Source organism: Lepidochelys olivacea (genome assembly GCF_965140295.1).
Source record: "Lepidochelys olivacea isolate rLepOli2 genome assembly, chromosome: 21".
In the NCBI taxonomy this organism is placed as follows: domain Eukaryota; kingdom Metazoa; phylum Chordata; order Testudines; family Cheloniidae; genus Lepidochelys; species Lepidochelys olivacea.
In genome coordinates, this window is record NC_140431.1 from 10,454,640 (window position 1) to 10,473,120 (window position 18,481).

At 50.8% G+C, this 18,481-nt stretch overlaps 1 protein-coding gene across 4 annotated transcripts; it reads right to left on the reverse strand.

Moving 5' to 3' along the window:
- Positions 1 to 314: 314 nt before the first annotated feature.
- SMIM29 (small integral membrane protein 29) lies at positions 315 to 12,409 on the reverse strand. Of its 4 annotated transcripts, none has more exons than XM_084610954.1 (7): positions 12,319 to 12,409; positions 11,234 to 11,343; positions 10,383 to 10,433; positions 8,462 to 8,650; positions 6,970 to 6,995; positions 6,036 to 6,141; positions 315 to 1,388 (listed from the first exon to the last, which is right to left on the reverse strand). In XM_084610954.1, the coding sequence occupies exons 4-7, from the start codon at positions 8,570 to 8,572 to the stop codon at positions 1,326 to 1,328; spliced, it is 306 nt and encodes a 101-aa protein (XP_084467080.1). In that variant the 5' UTR covers positions 8,573 to 8,650; positions 10,383 to 10,433; positions 11,234 to 11,343; positions 12,319 to 12,409; the 3' UTR covers positions 315 to 1,325. The 4 variants fall into 4 exon arrangements, with proteins under 4 accessions (XP_084467080.1, XP_084467082.1, XP_084467081.1 ...); XM_084610956.1 differs by having other exon boundaries at positions 10,383 to 10,482; XM_084610955.1 differs by lacking the exon at positions 12,319 to 12,409 and adding an exon at positions 12,273 to 12,318.
- Positions 12,410 to 18,481: the final 6,072 nt, after the last annotated feature.

Consider the following 18,481-nt stretch of genomic DNA (forward strand, 5'->3'; position numbering starts at 1 on the left):
AAAGAGCAAGCAGACAGGACTGAGCCAAGGACCAGCCTTCCCCCACGCACACTCTATGCCACAGTCTGGAGAGATCAGTGGACCTGACTTCAAGACAAGTGATGGTGGTGTTTCTGTTCTGCTCAGAGGACACAGTTCCTCTTCAGTCAGGACATCCCAGGCCCAGCTCTGCAGTTGACAAAGGGTTAACACAACATAAGCTGCACTTCGCACGGGTTTTGACTGCTCTAAGCGGAAAGACAGGAACTGCAGATTATCCCCCCCTCCCAAAAAAAAAAGCAAAAAAAAAAAAGATGAGATCTTACCAGAGACACTCATGTTCACGGTGCCTTTTTATTTACAAAATATAGAGATGAGCTACTATTGAATACAAAAATCACCCACATAGAAAGATCCACCTTGCTGAACTATTACAGAGTTCGGTTGTTTTACTATCCAGTAGCTTTTGTGCCAGGAAGACTTCTCCTCCTTGGCAAATACATAAGGCCTCTTGGCTGAATGCAGAGACAGACATTTTTGCTCTACTAAATGCACCCTGTTTTTACTGCATAAGCAAACTGGACCCATCCCTGCCCTGGGGTGACTGGAATCAAAGGACTGCTTCAAATGCTCGCTGTCAGCTATTTCAAGATCACAGCAAAGGCTCCATTAAACTAGGTATTAAGATCCCCAGCTGCACAGTTCAACAACAGTCTCCATACAGAGAGCGCAAGAGATACAATCAATCAGATTTGTGCATGGGACTGCCCCCACGCAAAGTAACACGCCCAGCACGTGCATAAATAGATAGGCAGCATGGCAGGAGGTTTGTTCTCTGTGCAGTCAGCAGATGCATCTGCAATACCAGAGCTGCGTTGGTTTTAAGTGGCTTATACTGAAGGGGAGGCTGCGATAAACTGGGTTTATTGGGGTTGAGTCTTTGAGCCACCCAGCAACGGAGTTTCATCAACACACTCTCAGGATCGACAGCCTCTCTTCTGGGCCCACGCGAAAAGGCTCAGAGGGTTTTATATCCACAGCCAAGAGGGGGAAAGAGCCGCTCCTGGTCAAAACGTGCAAACCCAAGATTCAGCTCATGTCTTCAGTGCTTCGCCGGCAGGCACGCTCAGGGGCAGCTGCAGCACGGTCTGACAGCGCTCGGAAGCTAAAGCCGGCAGGGCCTACACCCACCTGCCCCAGAACGGGGAGAGGCGAGTGGAAGTAGAGCGAAATGGAGGATGGAGCTTTAACAATTAACTCCATGTGGGAGGACTTGACGTTAGCACAGAAATTGACGACAAGGGAGAGGGGTGGAGGTGGTTAGTACATCGCCTCTCCGAGCTGCGTTACGCTTTCATGTCCATGAGCGAAGTCCGATGGGGCTGGTATCCACCCCAGCCTCGCATCACCTGCAACAAACAATACATGCTTATTTGCCTTCCAAGTGTCAGGCATTCCCCCCTTCATGGGCACAAAAGCAAGGTCAGGGTTAACCTCTCGGTCAGATAAGGAAACCAAGGCACAGAGATTAAGCGATTTGCCAGAGGTGGGAAAGGCGTCGGGATTAGAACTCGGGAATTCCCAGGGTCCACTGAGGCGGTGAAAACAAACAAACACAGTCTGTATCATGAGGGGCTGGTTTTCCTTTCCCCCCTCCTACATGTGTCATGACCTGGAAATCCCATGCATCAGTCTCCAGGAGGAGGAGAAACTCTGGGTGCTGTCTGCCTAGGACATAGCAGCAAACAGCATTCCTCAAGTGCATGTAATAAGAGGCAGCTCTTGAGATGCTGGAGAAGCCAGATCAGCTGGAGTGGTCAGTTTCTCTCATGAAACATGCCTTAAAGTTCAATTGAAGCCCAGTATCACAGCCACAGTGCCTGTCCAAACCAGTTATTTTCATAAATGAGTTTTCACCACCCTGTAAAACCTACACAATCCTGCAGACCCAAGCCTTCGGTTTGTGCACCAAACAGGCAGAACATGGGCAAGCGCAGGAAAAATGTCCCCAGCACCTTCCCCTGGCCAAAGGAGTCAGTCTCTGAGCCAGTCAAATCATGGCCTCTGCTGAGTCTGCTTGCAAAAGGGGCCCCAAATTAGCACCACAAGTTTGTGTAGCGTGTACACTAGCCCGCTTGGAACGGAACTGAGTCTAAACCACTTCATTTCACCAGGGGGCACCGTAGTGCCACCAGAGAGTAAATGCACAGCTTGCTGCTGATCCAGGCAGGATTTGAATCAGCAGTCTAGCTCAGAAAGGTGCTATGGGCTGGTTTACATTATGAAGTTAGGTCAATCTAGATACATTACTCAGAAGTGTGAGCATAGTAAGGCGACCTAAACCCCAGTGTAGAATTCTTCCGTCAACCTAGTGCTGCATACACCGGGAGATAGATCGGCTTAAGCACATCACCCAGCGCATGGATTTGTCACACCCCTTAGCAACATAGCTGGCTTGACAATGTTTTAGTATAGACCTGGCCTTACTAAGAAGGCCTAGTAGAAACAGGCAAGGATTGAACCCTTTTGATCTAAATTTCCTCTAGTTTTGATCTAGTGCATTACGCTCATGCCTAGGACAGCTGGCCTGAACAAGATCATGCAGCTTTGTTGGTGATCATTTCAGCGCTAACACGTCCCCAGTAATCAGCCACGCCACACTCAGCCTGAATCACTGACCTAATTTCCACACGGCCGATGTTGTTTATCTCTAGCGCCTGGCCTCTTCTCAACTCCCCGTCCATTATACCCTTTAAATTAGAGCTTGAGGCCCCACATTTAGGTTTTGTGAAAGCCGGTTGTTGTTTTTTAAATTCAATATAATTAAGTTAAAAATTCCCCTGCTGTATTTGCAACCCAAACACTGCAGCCTTGGGCTAGCACGTGAGAACTACAATGGGAAACTGACCTGTTTTCATCATCCAAGTGGAATGAAATGCAAAGCAGTAGAAATGGTGGAAAGTCAGATCTGGACTTTTGTACAGTTTTAGTAATCTACAGTATTATTAATTCATTTATTTTAAGATGTGATTAACAGTTTATGCCCACTTTATTCTGGAGAGCTTTACATTAAATAGTTATAGATTCAGAATGTTCTACATATTTCAAGTGCATAATAAAATAAATAAAATACTACTACTAAATGCTTAATTCTTATATAGGGCTTTTAAACCATAGATCTCAAAGCACATTACAAAGCCTGATATTATCCCCATTTCACAGATCGGGAAACAGTCAGAGAGAAGCGAAGGACACTCGGCCAGGTCAATTACAGAGCTGAGAACAGAACTCAGCTTTCCTGACCCACAATTCAATGACTTATTCCCTCAACTGTGCAGCCTCCTTTCACCCAGGGGTCACTGTCACTACAGGCATATTTTAAAGGACAGACTGATCAATCTGAGAAAGGGGGAAATCTTGTACAGATTTTTACTGATCCTGGTAATTCATAGATTCATAGATATTAAGGTAAGAAGGGACCATTATGATCATCTAGTCTGACCTCCTGCACAATACAGGCCACAGAATCTCACTCACCCTCTCCTGCGATAAACATCTCACCTATGTCTGAGCTATTGAAGTCCTCAAATCATGGTTTAAAGACTTCAAGGAGCAGAGAATCCTCCAGCAAGTGACCCGTGCCCCATGCTACAGAGGAAGGTGAAAAACCTCCAGGCCTCTTCCAATCTGGAGGAAAATTCCTTCCCGACCCCAAATATGGCAATCAGCTGAACCCTGAGCATAGGGGCAAGATTCACCAGCCAGATATCCAGGAAAGAATTCTCTGTAGTAACTCAGATTCCACCCCATCTAACATCCCATTGGCCATTGGCCCTATTTACCATGAATATTTAAAGATCAATTAGTTGCCAAAATCATGTCATCCCATCATACCATCTCCTCCATAAACTTATCGAGTTTAATCTTAAAGCCAGATAGGTCTTTTGCCCCCACTGCTTCCCTTGGAAGGCTATTCCAAAACTTCACTCCTCTGATGGTTAGAAACCTTCGTCTAATTTCAAGTCTCAGCTTCCCGGTGGCCAGTTTATATCCCTTTGTTCTTGTGTCCACATTGGTACGGAGCTTAAATAATTCCTCTCCCTCTCCGGTATTTATCCCTCAGATATATTTACAGAGAGCAATCATATCTCCCCTCAACCTTCTTTTGGTTAGGCTAAACAAGCCAAGCTCTTCAAGTCTCCTTTCATAAGACAGGTTTTCCATTCCTCAGATCATCCTAGTAGCCCTTCTCTGTGCCTGTTCCAGTTTGAATTCATCCTTCTTAAACATGGGAGACCAGAACTGCACACAGTATTATGAAGTATTATGGTTCAAAGCTCTAGTTACAGCAGATGAAGGAGTTTTCAAAACCACATTTTTGAGAGGCAAGTGGGTATTTCCTCATATTTTTTTCTGAAGCCAGATTTTTAAAAATATACCTCCATTTCTATTCAATGGCTCCTGTTGAGTAACAGCAGTGATATTTAAAGGAACATAATCAATGTGAATTTCTCTTTTTTAAATGGACCAAGTGCAAAAAAAATCCTGTTTCTGACAGAGCCCCTTTAAAAAGAATATCTTGTTAAAATCCTTTGAAAACCAAATGACAAGGTTTTTCTGCTCTCTTGTTAGAGTTTAGGGCTCTTTTCAGCAGAGGAAATACCAATGCTGCAAACACAAAGGTAACTTTATACCCGGGAATAGACCCAATGAGTTACATGGTAAAATGTTTGCAAGGTTGGGTCCTGACAATACCGAGGAAATCCTTTGAACTGACTACACAGAAAGAGCTGCCAGAGAAAGGACGATTCATTTCACATATTCATAGGTTCCAATGCAAAGAGAGGCCGTTGTGATTATCACCTCCTGTGTAACACAGGCCAGAGAACTTCCCCAGAATAATTCCTAAAGCAGATCTTGTAGGAAAACATTCTGTCTTCTTTGAAAAATGATCAGTGCTGGAGAATCCCCCACGACCCTTGGGAAATTGTTCCAATGGTTAATTACTCTCACTGTTAAAATTTAACACCTTATTTCCAGTCTGAATTTGTCTAGCTTCAATTTCCAGCCCTTGGATCATGTTAAACCTTTATCTGCTAGAGTGAAGAGCTCATTGTTAAATATTTGTTCCTCCTGTAGACACTTATAGACTGTGATCAAGTCAGACATTCCTTGACCTTCTCTTTGTTAAGCTAAATAGACTCAAGAAGCTCAGTCTATCTATGACTATAAGGCAGGTTTTCTGATCCATTGATCATTCTCATGGCTCCTATCTGAAGCCTCTCCAATTTATCAACATCCTTCTTGAATTGTGGGCACTGGAGCTGGACACAGGAGTCCAGCAGCAGTCACACCAGTGCCAAATGCAGAGGTAAAACAAGCTCTCTGCTCCTACTCAAAATCCCCGTTTCTGCATCCCAAGACGTACGAACCCTTTTGGCCACAGTGTCACACCGGGAGCTCCTGTCAAGCTGATTCTCGACCACAACCCCCAACTTTTCTGCTAACACTCTGGTGATAGTGATCTCCGCTGTGACCATTAACAATACTAGATACAAATTTCCAGACCAAAAATGTGGTTTGCCAAGTTGACAGTGAACCTTTTCAACTTCGCATTTTACAACAGCCCTTAGGACTTAACCACCAGGAGCAAGCTCACTGGGAGACTACACAGAAGCTTGAGTCACCCTGTGTTTACAGGCCAACAGTGGCACCGAAAAGTTGTTACTGGCCCGCTTAACTAGTCACTCAAGCACTGATCCTGGTCCTGTGCTCAGACCCCATCCCCCATGTCTCTTGTACAAGACGGCTGAATGCACAGTGCTTTCCTGGACAGATCTACAGCAGGTGAGATAGGATGAGGAACATTACCGAGCATCCAGGCTGCTCCTGCCAAAGTGACTCCCTATGTTCCTCTCCGGCAATCCTCCTGACTCACAAGCACGTTACCCCAAAAGCAAACGTGACCGACACCTGGCTCCAAGTGGCATCATGCCCGCTCATGCCACCCATCCATAGCCGCCCTCACACGTGGGCTCTGGACCCGAGAAGCTCACCTTGGTGTCGTCTGGATCCCCCAGCAGCTCCTGTTCAGCCTCGTGCAGGTCCTCCGCGGGGTCGTAGCTGTACATCGGTAACAGGTGATGACGTAACCTGTCAAACCTGACGCAGGCAGAGACAGGGGACTGCGAGGCTGCTCTGGGAACCCGCAGCCCCGCCATGGACCAAAGACTGACGCTGACAATAGGGTCACACGGCCAGCGGAGGAGGCGGGACAGTCATGGGGGCTAAGATTTCCAGAGCCGCCTAGGGGATGTAGACACCTTCCTTGCCTTAATTTAAATGTTTAAACGGCTTTGAAAATCTCACCCCAGGTCTAGAGCCCATGGGCCAAAGCCAGCACTCGTTCCTCATTCAAAACTACCAGCTTGCTGTTACCTCACGCTCCTCCCCCATCTCTTTGTTCAATCCACCTGCTGTCGCCTCTTACACTCGGGTCTAAGCTCCTCGGGGCAGCGGAGCGCCTAGCACGCTGGGACCAAGCACGCTGAAGTCAATGGGAGTTTGGCCCGTGCAAGGACTGCAGCGTTTGAGCCCACAGCTATTGCCACCACAGGTCACAGCCGCACACAAAGGATGTGGTGTCACAGAGCCAAGTATCCAAGTCAGGTGGAAGATACTCATTGCCACAGAAGGCGGACATGGACAGACCATGGGGACAGACGTTAATTCTCACTGCACACCCTCCCTTCCCTTAGCACCATTCCTGATCTAGGGGGGAGACCCTAAATCTAAAGGGACCAAGTGACTACAGCCATTGAGTTCTCTCCCAGACACACAAATGCTCCCCCCGAGTGAGTCTGGATATACTCTACTATCTCCAGCTAGGCCAATGCTGCAGATGCCATATGACCACCACTCTTCTCCAGCCAAAGCAAACCCAGACGTCCCCTCCTAACACACCAGCAGCCCCCAGACTTAGCCACTTACCTCCTCTTCTTCTGAATGTACATCATCTGCAGTGGGGGGGAAAAAAGCATGTAGTGAACAGGAACACAGCCCATCGGTTGGCGTTATCACATTTAAGGTGAGTTTGGCCCTAATGAAAGGGACTGGCCAGCCCTAGAGACCTCCATTCGGAAGGTGGCAGCACTATCTTTCTCCCATATCACCCCCTGTCAGCGGGCCACAACCTCTAGCTGGAGGTCTCCAGGCACCTGAAGCCGGATTTTCAGGACAGCTCCGCACACTGGCGGCTGAGCTCTTTGGAGACGCTGGCGGTAGGTGTTAGCGAGGAGTTGGCCACTTGAGAAGAGCCGGTTCCAAAGAAGCTCGGTCTCTCTAGTCCATTCCACTGCTAGCAAGCTGCCAGCATTGGCATCTGATTTGTGATCCGGACACATGTTCAGCAGGAAGCAGATAAATCCGCCCATTTCACAGACAGCTGCTGGGTGGCCTGCAAGCAGTACCCATCCCGCTGGCAGAGGCGAAAGGCTCTGTACCCCATTACCATAGGCCAGGAAGGACCATTAGAACCTTCTGCTCTGACCTCCTGCACAGGCCAGGCCAGAGAACCTCACCCAATGATTCCTGCATTGAGTCCATGCCTTGTGGTCAAGCTAGAACACACTTCCTTTAAAAAAAAAATTTAAAAAAGCCCTCCAATCCCCTCACCCTACTTATAGTCTACAAGACACCACCCCGGGGATGGTCTTTGGCCCATCATTGCCCACTTACAATGAATCCTCCCTTCACATGCAACCCCACCCCAGGTCTCCCCTCCTCGATTCGAACAAAACTGTTTGGGGCAGGAGGATCTCTCGGGTTTTGGTTTTAGATTTGAGCTCTTCAACTGAGCAAGCTGCCTGGGCCAGCCCAGCTCTAAGGAGCTAAGATGTAGTCAGGTGTTTGGGGAGGCCACTAGCGACTGAGAAAGAGAGTCGAGGCACTTCCATGTCTGCATTTAAATGCCCAGTGCCCTCCCAGCAATCAGCCAAAGATCAGAGACAAGAAGCCACCAGGCACTGTACCAACAGGGCAGATTCTGCCAGGCCAGCAGGGAACCACGCCCTCCCGGATCTCACACTCCCCAACTCTTTGGGGATGTCAGTGCTGGGGAAAGGCCTCACACAGCCACCCCTCAGGTGGACTGACATCCTCTAGCCACAGAGCAGGGATGGCCCAGGCAGCAGCAACTCAAGCTCATCACACACCAGCATAGGTCAGCCCCAACCTGGAGAGAACACATCTAGGGGCAAGAGGGGAGTGTGGTCTCTATGGGGCCCATTCAGCCCTTGGTCTCTGCCGGAGCTCCCAATGAGAGGGGATCGTTTCTGTAGCATGATCCACACTGGGACCAGCAGCCACCAAGGCGGTTACAACTTTTGGTCAATGACGTGGATCTGAACCAGCGACCTAGAGGATCGCATCTATACACCATGGGGGCAGGCTAAACTCTTCCAAACAAAAACAAGTTTCTTACCACCACCACAACGATGCCCACGAGGGTGATGAGGAAGAAGGGCACCAGGACATACCCTACCAAGGAGTCGCTGGAGGTCCCGGCGGAGGTGGGAGTGGTCGTGTTACTCATTGCATCAGATGCAGCTGCTCGAGAGGAGACAGAGGGGTGGCTCCGATCTTCATCGGGAAGACAACCTCTTGGCTGACCCTCTCGGCCATAAACAAACAATCAAAACAAGAGGGTAGATTTAAGATGCAAATCAGTTTCTCCCATTCAGCTGCCAAATTCCAGCCGGGGGGAGGGAAGGGTGGAGGATGTGAAGCTGCCAAATTGGTACCATGGCGTATAACACGAGTCATGAGTTAGTCACAGACTGACCATGACGGCTGATTCCCACAGAGGAAACATATTCAAGCCTTTGGCATGTAGCCTAGCGGGTTGCTTCAGACCCCACCCAATGCCCATTAGGGTCAAGGGAAGGAGTAGCAGGTAAGGGATCGGATCCTTAGTGTTTAAACCTATGAGCATGAGTAATGCACTCAGGAAAGGGATACTTTAAAAAGCTACCCATGCTGCATAGGGAAACGGCACATTTAAAAACAAGCCTGCACTCGCTGAGCATCTGCTTTCCAATGCTTCAATGTGCTCAGAGAACATGGCCCAGCCACAGAGCCCCAAGCCCTCTGCATCAGTAACTCCACCCCCATTTTGACAGATGGGGAAAAACGGAGGCAAAAAATAGGGGGAAGTGATTTGCCCAAGACAGAGTCGGCCCCGGTGCAAATGTGGGCCAGTCACCTCTCTCAGTTTCCCCATCAGTTAAAACGGGGATGATACGCCTCCCTTCACCCTTGGTAACGTTTATGAGGCACTGAGAGGAAAGGTGCCAGAGAAGGAAACAGCCCTCCGCAGTGCTAGGTAATATCAGCCTGCAACCTGGGCAGGGATTGAAGCCCACACCCCTCGCCACCACCCTGTCGTGCCGCTGCATCTACTAGAGAGAGGGGACGGGCCTGTGGTTTAGGCACTGGCCTTTGGGACCTGGGTTCAGTTCCCTGTTATGCCACTGATTCCTGTATGACCTTGGGCAAGTCGCCCTCTTTGTGCCTCAGTTCCCCACCTATAAGACGGGGATGTTAATGCTTTGTTTCACCTCCCCTTTGTCTGTCTCACCTATTTCGATCGTAAGCACCATTCCTCACTTCATGCACATACAGCTCCTAGCACACCAGGGCCCTGATCTCAGCTGGAACACTAGGCATTAGCCTGACACCAATAACAGCACTAGGCTCAAGGAAATGCCAACACATCTTCACAGCATCACTGCTCCCCACAGAAACACCCAGATGAGGACATCGCTTCAGAGACAGCTCACAGCCCCTAGCACAATGAGCCCTGGGTGCAGCGGTAATACAAATAATAATTAACAATGCGCCATTTGCAGGCGGGGAGGAGGGGGAAAAACAGCTCAACTCTGTCTCAAATCTCTCCTCCGTGATGCCGGTGCAAAGACCTCCCCCAGCAGCTTAATCCATGAAAGAATCTCTGCCGTGGACAAGTATCTCAGAGCACGAGTTTGCAATACGCAGCACAGACAAAAACTCTCTTGAGATGGATAAAGACACACATTGAAATCGACAGCAAAGGCCAGACCTTGGCTTGGGAGCAGACCCCCGAGCATTCTGGAGTCAGGAGACACTCTGGAAGCCCTTACGCACCAAACAGCCATGAAGATGCATCTCAGAAGAGCACAATGGGCCTTTATCTATGACAGGGAATTACCCAAAGAGCCACAGGGAGCAGCTTGACAGAGTCCTGTGCAGGACTCATCCCAGGCCCCACCATTGTTTATTGTTTGTATTACCGTCGCACCTCATGATGGCCCATGAGCCCATTATGTTAGGTGTTATACAAAAAACAAAACAAAAAAAGTCTGTACCCCAAAGAGCTTCCAAATCCACGATCTGGTCTCTCCTCCTTTGAAGGAATGCTGGCAGCCAGTCGAGAGCCAGGTTTGGGGGAAAGAAGGCAGAATGGTCCTAAGAAATATTGTCATGCTTGGATGCAAACATTCTCCACCAGCAGCCCAAACCCCACAGTACTAGGCCATGGTATCATTAATCCTAGTATCCATGATTTACTTACCCCTGCCCCAGCGTGGGGGGGGGGGATGGAACAGGTGGCCTCTTGAGGTCCTTTCCATCCCTACATTTCTGTGGTGCTGTATCCCCCAGACAGAGCACAGATGACTTACAAACCTTGAAGGCTTATTTCAGATTTGGGGGGGAAAAGCCCAACAAAGAAAGAACGAATGTAAAGTCTGCACAAAAGACAGCACTCAGACTCGCCCTTAAAGCCCATCTGGAACGGACACCGTAGCAGATGGGTCTGGAGTCTTCTTGTACTCAAAGGCAATACAGAAAAAAAAATAGAATTGTAACATCTATCTTATGTACGCACGAGACTCATAGGAGTCAGCCTGCATTGCCCAAGCAAAAAAGAAATGCAATGAATAAGGCTCTAAAATCCTGAAACAGGTATCGGCCTTTTGACCCCCTATAGCAGGGATCTGCTGCGATGGAGTCCATTGCAGGATCAGGGACTGCATGCATATTGAGAAATGAATAGATGTTTAGAACTTAGTTATCTATAGGGTTATTGGTACTGAGCTAGGGGGCTTTATTGTTTTTAACCTGGTGGCAGTGTCCCCCTTTACCTGCAGTGTTCTCCATCCCCTTACACATAGCACCCCCTCCCAGGTCCCCCGTTGTTAGCGCATGCCCTGCTCACCACCAAAAACTCCACAGCGCTTGGGCAGTGTGTGCAATGGCTGCTGCTGGCAAGGTGTCACTCCCGAGCTGCGTTCATCACCCGCTCAGGGAGGCTTTGCGAAGCCACAGCTGGGTCCAGAGGAAGAAAAAGCACAGGCTCAAACTCGAGCCCTACCAGAAAACTCTGTGGGCTAGTGGACGATCCCTGCAGCGTGCTGTGCTTTGCTTGCTACGCTTTCCCCTAACCCACCCCCCCCTGCAGTCCCGCTGCAGGCCCCAAAGAGACTTCTGCCTTCCCCTAGTCTGGCCACCCTTCGCTTTCCAGTATCACTCCTGCCAGCTTCCACTTCATTTTTATCCCACTACACCCCACCCCTTGCCCCCTCTCCCTTTGCTGCCCCCCCAGCCCCCCTTAACCCCACGCCCTCTCCCTTTGCTGCCACCCCCAGACCCTCCCTTTGCCTTGCTGTGTCCCCCCTGCCCCCTCTCCCTTTGCTGCCACCCCCAGACCCTCCCTTTGCCCTGCTGTGTCCCCCCTGCCCTGCCCCCTCTCCCTTTGCTGGTACCCCCCCAGCTCCCCTTTGCCCTGCTGCGTCCCCCCCGGCGCTGCTCCCATTCCCTTCGCTGCCACCCCCAGACCCTCCCTTTGCCCTGCTGAATCCCCCCGCCCCCTCTCCCTTTACTACCACCCCCAGACCCTCCCTTTGCCCTGCTGAATCCCCCCACCCTGTCCCCACTCCCTTTACTACCACCCCCAGACCCTCCCTTTGCCCTGCTACGTCCCCCCGCCCTGCCCCCTCTCCTTTTGCTGCCCCCCTCAGCCCCCCTTTACCCCACTGCGCCCCACCCTACCCCCTCTCCCTTTGCTGCCACCCCCCAGCTCCCCTTTACCCCACCCCCTCTCCCTTTGCTGCCACCCCCCAGCTCCCCTTTGCCCTGCTGCGTCCCCCCCCGCCGCCCTGCCCCCTCTCCCTTCGCTGCCACCCCCAGACCCTCCCTTTGCCCTGCTGCGTCCCCCCCCGCCCCCTCTCCCTTTGCTGCCACCCTCCAGCCCCCACCTTTGCATGCCACGAGCTCCGGGCAGCGCCAGCGCCAGCCCCTTACCTGCCGCCCGGCCCCGCGCACCCGCTCCTCGCCCCACCCATCCGGAAGGGCCCGGAGGCGCATGACTGACAGCCGGCCGCGGCGGGGCGGGGCCTCGGCCGGGGCCGGGCGGGGGCGGCTGCTGGTGCAGCGGGGAGGCGGCAGGGGGCAGCAGCTGCTCGCCTCCGCGGCCAGGGTGAGCCGGCCGGCGAGGGGGGGCGACCAGGGGCAGGGAGGAGGAGGAGGAGGAGGAGGAGAAGGAGGGAAGAAGGCCCGGGAGGAGCTGTTGCCCCAGTAGCCCTGGGCGGGCTGGGAAGGGGGTGCAGTGGGGCAGCCCCCCCCGGGGAGGTGCTGTCAGGTTGGGGGGGCTGTCAGGTTCACACCAGCCGGGGGAGGGGGGGTCTGGCGGTGGGGAGAAGGGGCAGCACGCGGCTACAGCAGGGGACCAGGCACTGTCAGCCCAGGGCCCTGGCAGCAGCGAGGGAGCCGTTCGGGGCACTGTGCCCTGCAGGCTTCTCTGGGGCAGGGTCCCTCCTTTCGCCGGGGCTGCTGCCGCCTCGCCCGGGCCTAAGGTCCCTCCCACCTCCGGATGAACTCAGCGCCACGGGGCCGTGGTAGCCGTCCCAGGGCCACGGGCGGGCCGTAGGCACCGGCACTGACGTCGATGGGTCTTGCTGCCGCACCCTTGCTTCGGCTCAGACGCTGCTGCGGGCCCAGTGGCGCCCCACTGCCACCCAGCTCGGGTCAGCATCCTGAGACTGCTCCATGGGAGGGATGAGGGGAGATGCCTTCCAGCTATCGCGTGGTGAGCTATCTGACATACCTCCATGGCCACGAGGAGGAGAAAACCAGGGATCTCCTGGGAGGAGCTGGACTTTCCTATTTGTGGGAAGGATGGGTAGAATCCAACAAAGACTTCAGGGCAGACATAATGGAGAAGCTTTAAATGTCCCTCAACTGCAGGTCTTCCACCCCATCCTCAGCCAACTGGCAAAGGCCATAGGGCAGTAGGGGACCCCCAGCCGGCTCTGAGGCCCCATCCTGTGTCCTAACAAATGGTCTCCAAGGCCCAGTGCCACAGACGGCCCAATAGTCCATGAGGTTCCATATCATACCTCCAAGCCCCATAGCACATATCACCTCAGTGCTCTGTGCCCATCTCTAAGCCTCCTCACTACAGAAACTAGTACTGCATCCTCAGATCCAGCTGCAACACAGTTGTGTCCAGCCCAATTAACACATGGTTTGGCCTTGCAGCATCCACGGTCCCTAAATTGTGGACCCTGTTAACACCTTGTTCAGTCCCTTCTATACCCTGCTTTAACTACATCAGGTGACTATCGTGTCATCACCAGATCCTGTAACATGGGAGATGCTTACAGCACAGATCCAGGAGCTTTCAATGGCCCAGAGCTAAGTCTGCTGTCCCCTCCTCCTGAGAGCTTGGGGGCAGAGGTGTCAAAGGCCAATTTGGGGCTCATTTTTCAAGAAGCTGAGTGCCCATAACTCTCACTGAAGTTAATGCAGGTAGAGGGCTCTACACCCCTTTGCAAATCAGGCTAGTACAGAGCTCATGACAGCAAAGCCACAGGGGTGTCTTTCTTGTACTAGCAATCAAGGAACGGCTGAGTTGAATCAAAGACGGTGGCTGAAGTCTTCAAACTTGGGTGCTTAAAATTATTCACCTATATCCTTATCTCAGCACATAAATAAGAGACCTGATTTCCAGAGGGACTAAGCACCCACAGAGCCCCATGACTGCCACTGAGTTGTGGGGTGTTGGTCATCTCTGGAAATCAGGCCACTTATTTGGATGCCTCAATAGGGATGTAGGGACCTCACTTGAAACTCCCTCCTCCCCGGCCACCATGTTGTGACTCTTCTCTTTGGATTCCCCACTAATTGGAATTCTGGCCCTGCCTTTCAGACCAGGCTGGGTTGCAGTTTCCTTGGGAGAGGGAATTCTCTCCTTGATTAAAGCAGCATTCGAAGAGTCCACGGCAGTGGGGAGGAGGCCACCTGCCTCTGGCAGACACCGCATTACGCTACGCCTGGGCTTGCCAAGTCTTTCCGGTTGGAATCCCAGGACATGCCAGTCTGATGTTCCCTGGACATTCCCTGTCCCTGTGCGCCTGAGAGATCTGCATGCCAAGGAGAGGGCAGATCCTCCGATGTCCCCATTATGTTATCGGCCTTATCCCACTGGGAGATGTCTCCACTCTTCACATAGCGCTGATTGGCTCCTGGCCAGATGCTTCAAAACCAACGTGTTCACGAGGCAAAGAGCCAGCCTCAGGGAATCTGTAGTCAAGGCAATAGCTCTGGCAAGCGTAGGCAGGACATGAAGAGCAACTGTGGAATGGGAGAAAGCATAGTCTCAAGGTTAATGCACAGGAGAAGCGGGTTAAAGTCAGGGCACCTGGGTTCCACCTCCCCAGCTCTGCCAGTGACTGCCTGTGTGACAATTCACCGCTGTGCCTCAGTTTCCCTATGTGTTAAATGGGGATGATACCTCCCTCGCTTTGGGGTGTCCAAGGTGGTGGCATGGTTTGAGAGTCTGTCTCGGTCCTATCTACTCTGCAGAGCAAACTGAGTTTATCCATGTGGGAGGACTACTGTGTTATAGATTCTAGACAGAGATTACAGTGTAGACAGGACCGTGTCAGTTGGTTATTCTGACCTTAACATGCATGTCAAGAAGGCAAACACAGCGCTAACAGGTCTGAATGGAAATGCCATGTGTCTTCTCAAGCAGATTCAAAAGGAGGAGCATGCACCCACCACAGGCACACGGACATGGCTTATGAGCTCAGACATCCACACAGGGCTGCGTGCAACCTATGGGGAATTCAACCTGAGGCTCAGGCTCCTTGAAAAGTCTGCATGCTCCACAGCCTATGCACCCCGTGGCTTAAAACCGTCCAGACCAGCAGGGGTCTCTGTTCTGAGCTCTTTTGATCCTCTCTCATTCGCCAGGCCAGACCGTCAGCTGGCGTAAATCCACTCCCATGGAGCTCCACAGATTAATCCCATGCTTTGTCAGACCTGATGTGCCTAAAGCACTGTGTGGATGGGACAATAACTGAATTTCAGTGCATGCATGGACCAAATTCAGTGTCAAACTTAAGATGGGGAAGTGGAAAATGCTGACACTCTGTTATGGAGAAGGAGGGTTCAAGAGTAAAAAGAGAATTATCTTTATACATGTAAACAGCAACAGCTAGGAAACTATTCTAAGAGGAACATATACCTAGGCTTGGAAGAATTTTATTTTTATTTTCTTATCATTTCGACAGATACAATAGATATTTATTTTTAAGCATTTTCTTATTGATTTACATGTTCACAGTTGCATGAAATTCGGGGGGGGGGGGGCCAGGCATTATGTATTTAATGACAGTAGGCATTGCGAGTCAAAGTTAAAGCTTTATAACCATTAAAGCACAAATTATCAACAGCACATGTCAACATATACCAAGTGAATATCCTCAAATCAATCCCTAATAAGTTCCCAAGCAGCGTTTTTCTTACTTTGCCTCGCTGTACATTGTGATTACGGTGGATGGAAATATTGTTTCGTCAGTTTGTGTGTGTACAGTGACGTCGGCCTTTACCAACATGGATCAATAAAAACTAATCCTTCCAAGCTTACATATAGCTATTTCAGATGCCACATTGTTAGCCAGGGAAACTCATTGCTGCAGGGTATGAGGGCAGCAAATGGTTTAGGAGAATACAAAGAAAATAAGGCAGAAGGAGCCTGATTCTCCTTTGCCCTGCTACCAATCGGATCGGCTAGTGCCTTTCAGTCACCTCCCACTAGCGTGAATGAACAGCACTAGAATAGTGATGGCATCTGCAGGCACCGTAGCGAAGATGACCAGACTTTCCATTCTCATGCTTCAAGGCATGAGCTGTTCTCCAGCTGGGGTCAGGGTTCCCTTTGGGATACAGTATATTGGACCCCTGGTCTGGTGCCTTGTGTTTATTTCCCCACCACCACCACCTTCCTTTGAAATATCTGGGAGATGCTGCTGCTAGAGACAGGAGAGCAGACTGGACGAACTGTTGAGCTGCTCTGAACATTATTGGAAACTGACCCTGCAACACAAATGGCAGCCTGCATCAGCCATCACTCCCTCCCTCCAGCTGTCTTCGGGGTATGTTGCAGAGACTGGCTGCTTCTACCAGCAGCTGCCAAGTTTGCATGGTTCTTGCAAACTGTTGCTTTCCTTCACACGCGCACATCTCTGCAACCTTCCCCCAGCTCCTAAAGGGTCACAGGGAACCAAAGGGAAAATGGACAAGACTAGCTGGAGAGATCTCAGCTAGTTTCACCGCAGGCTCCAATCTTGTTTAATTTCATAAGGCTGGACCAAAGCTGCAGTCAGATGCCCTTCAGGGAAAGCTCAGGTGGTGTTGGCAATTCAATAGGTTGCACAATTCACCCCATCAGTATCTGACAGCGAATAATTCACAATGAATCGTTTAATCAGAAACTTTGGCTTAATGCCCTGGCCATGAGATTCTCAAATTCATTAGCTCACCACCATGATGTGCAAATTTCTTCAGGGAATCAGACTTGGCCTGCCTATTGCTCACAAATGCCATGCAGCAGCTATTCATAATTTGCACTGCATTGGGTAGTGATCATAATGACATGGGGCCTTGTTTCCCTTCGTTGAGTGGATGATTTATGTAACTGACCAACACCACATAAACGGGAAATTTTACCAGTGAATCTACAATGCGCCTTTGGCAAATATTCAAGTTTTATATCCATCTTTTGTGAGCATCTTATTCAGTGTGTTACCACCATAGAGCTTAGATCAGGGCCCTCTTGTGCTACAGACACATACTAAGAGAGACTCTCTGCCCCCAAAGCAAAGGGTGGGAGAAAGGAAGTATCACCCCTATTTTAGACACAGAGAGATAAAGGGACTTGCCCAAGGTCACCCAGAAAGTCCATGGCAGTATCAGTATCAAGAGTCTCCTGACTGCAGTGCCTTAAACACAGGTCCAGACGGGTCATCTCCTTGCGCACATGCGAGTAAAGCTTAAGCACCGAAGGACACGAAAAGAAATCACAACGGCGGACAAATGCCAATGTGCGTTGGCATTCAAACAGAAACAAGCAGAGAATATTTCCCCCCGATTCACGCAGCTCTAGACCGTCTCCGGGGTCCCAGTGTGTGTCATTAGGGAGTGCCGCGCTGTTACCAGGTGCCACCTTTCAAAGGAGACATAAACCCAGGCTCCTGCTCTCCTGGGAGCAGTCATAATGCAATCGCACTGTTTGCAAGAGCCGAAGCGTCCTGACAGTACATCTCTTCTGCCTTCTTAAAATCCCCTGGCAGTTTCACTGGCACTGGCATTCTCCATTTTCTGCCCTATTCTGCACTGTTGCTATGCTCTGTCAAACAGCCGCTGCCTTCCACATGAGTGGCTGTACGGAAGTAGTGAATAAAGCTATCTGTAGGGAGGAATTGTTATCTAGTGGGCCTGGGAAGTGGAACTGGCTTGTTTTCCTGGCTCAGTGGTTCACTCCGTGATCTGGGGCAGGACATTGAAAACGAACCAACCTCTCTATGACAGGTTTCAGAGTAGCAGCCGTGTTAGTCTGTATTCGCAAAAAGAAAAGGAGGACTTGTGGCACCTTAGAGTGGCACCTCACTTCATCGGATGCTGTAGCTCACGAAAGCTTATGCTCAAATAAATTTGTTAGTCTCTAAGGTGCCACAAGTCCTCCTGTTCTTTTTGCAACCTCTCTATGCCTCAGTTTCCCCCTGTAAAACAAAATGGAACTGATACTCCCCCAGCTCCCGGGGTGGGGGTCGAGCTTAGATAATGAACGCCAGGTGGAAAGTGCACCGGGTTGTTTCTATACAGCTGGCCTGGCAGAATTTGGGTAGCCCTCTGTGCTGCACTGGGGAGATGCACAAACGTGCCAGCCGATTATCTTCGCCATCTCACATGGGAGCCCAAGCCTGGATCCTCCCCGCAGCACCCAACCCCCACCTCAGCTTAGCCAGAGGAGGAGGGCGAGCCTCTTTGCACAAGTTCCCATCCCTCCTGCCGGCTGCTGCATAATCCTCTTTGCGGGCGCGGAGGCACCAGATGGCACTGCTAACTGGGTCAAACGAGAAATGGAGCCATAAAGCTCAAGTTGCAGTGGGGGAGGTTT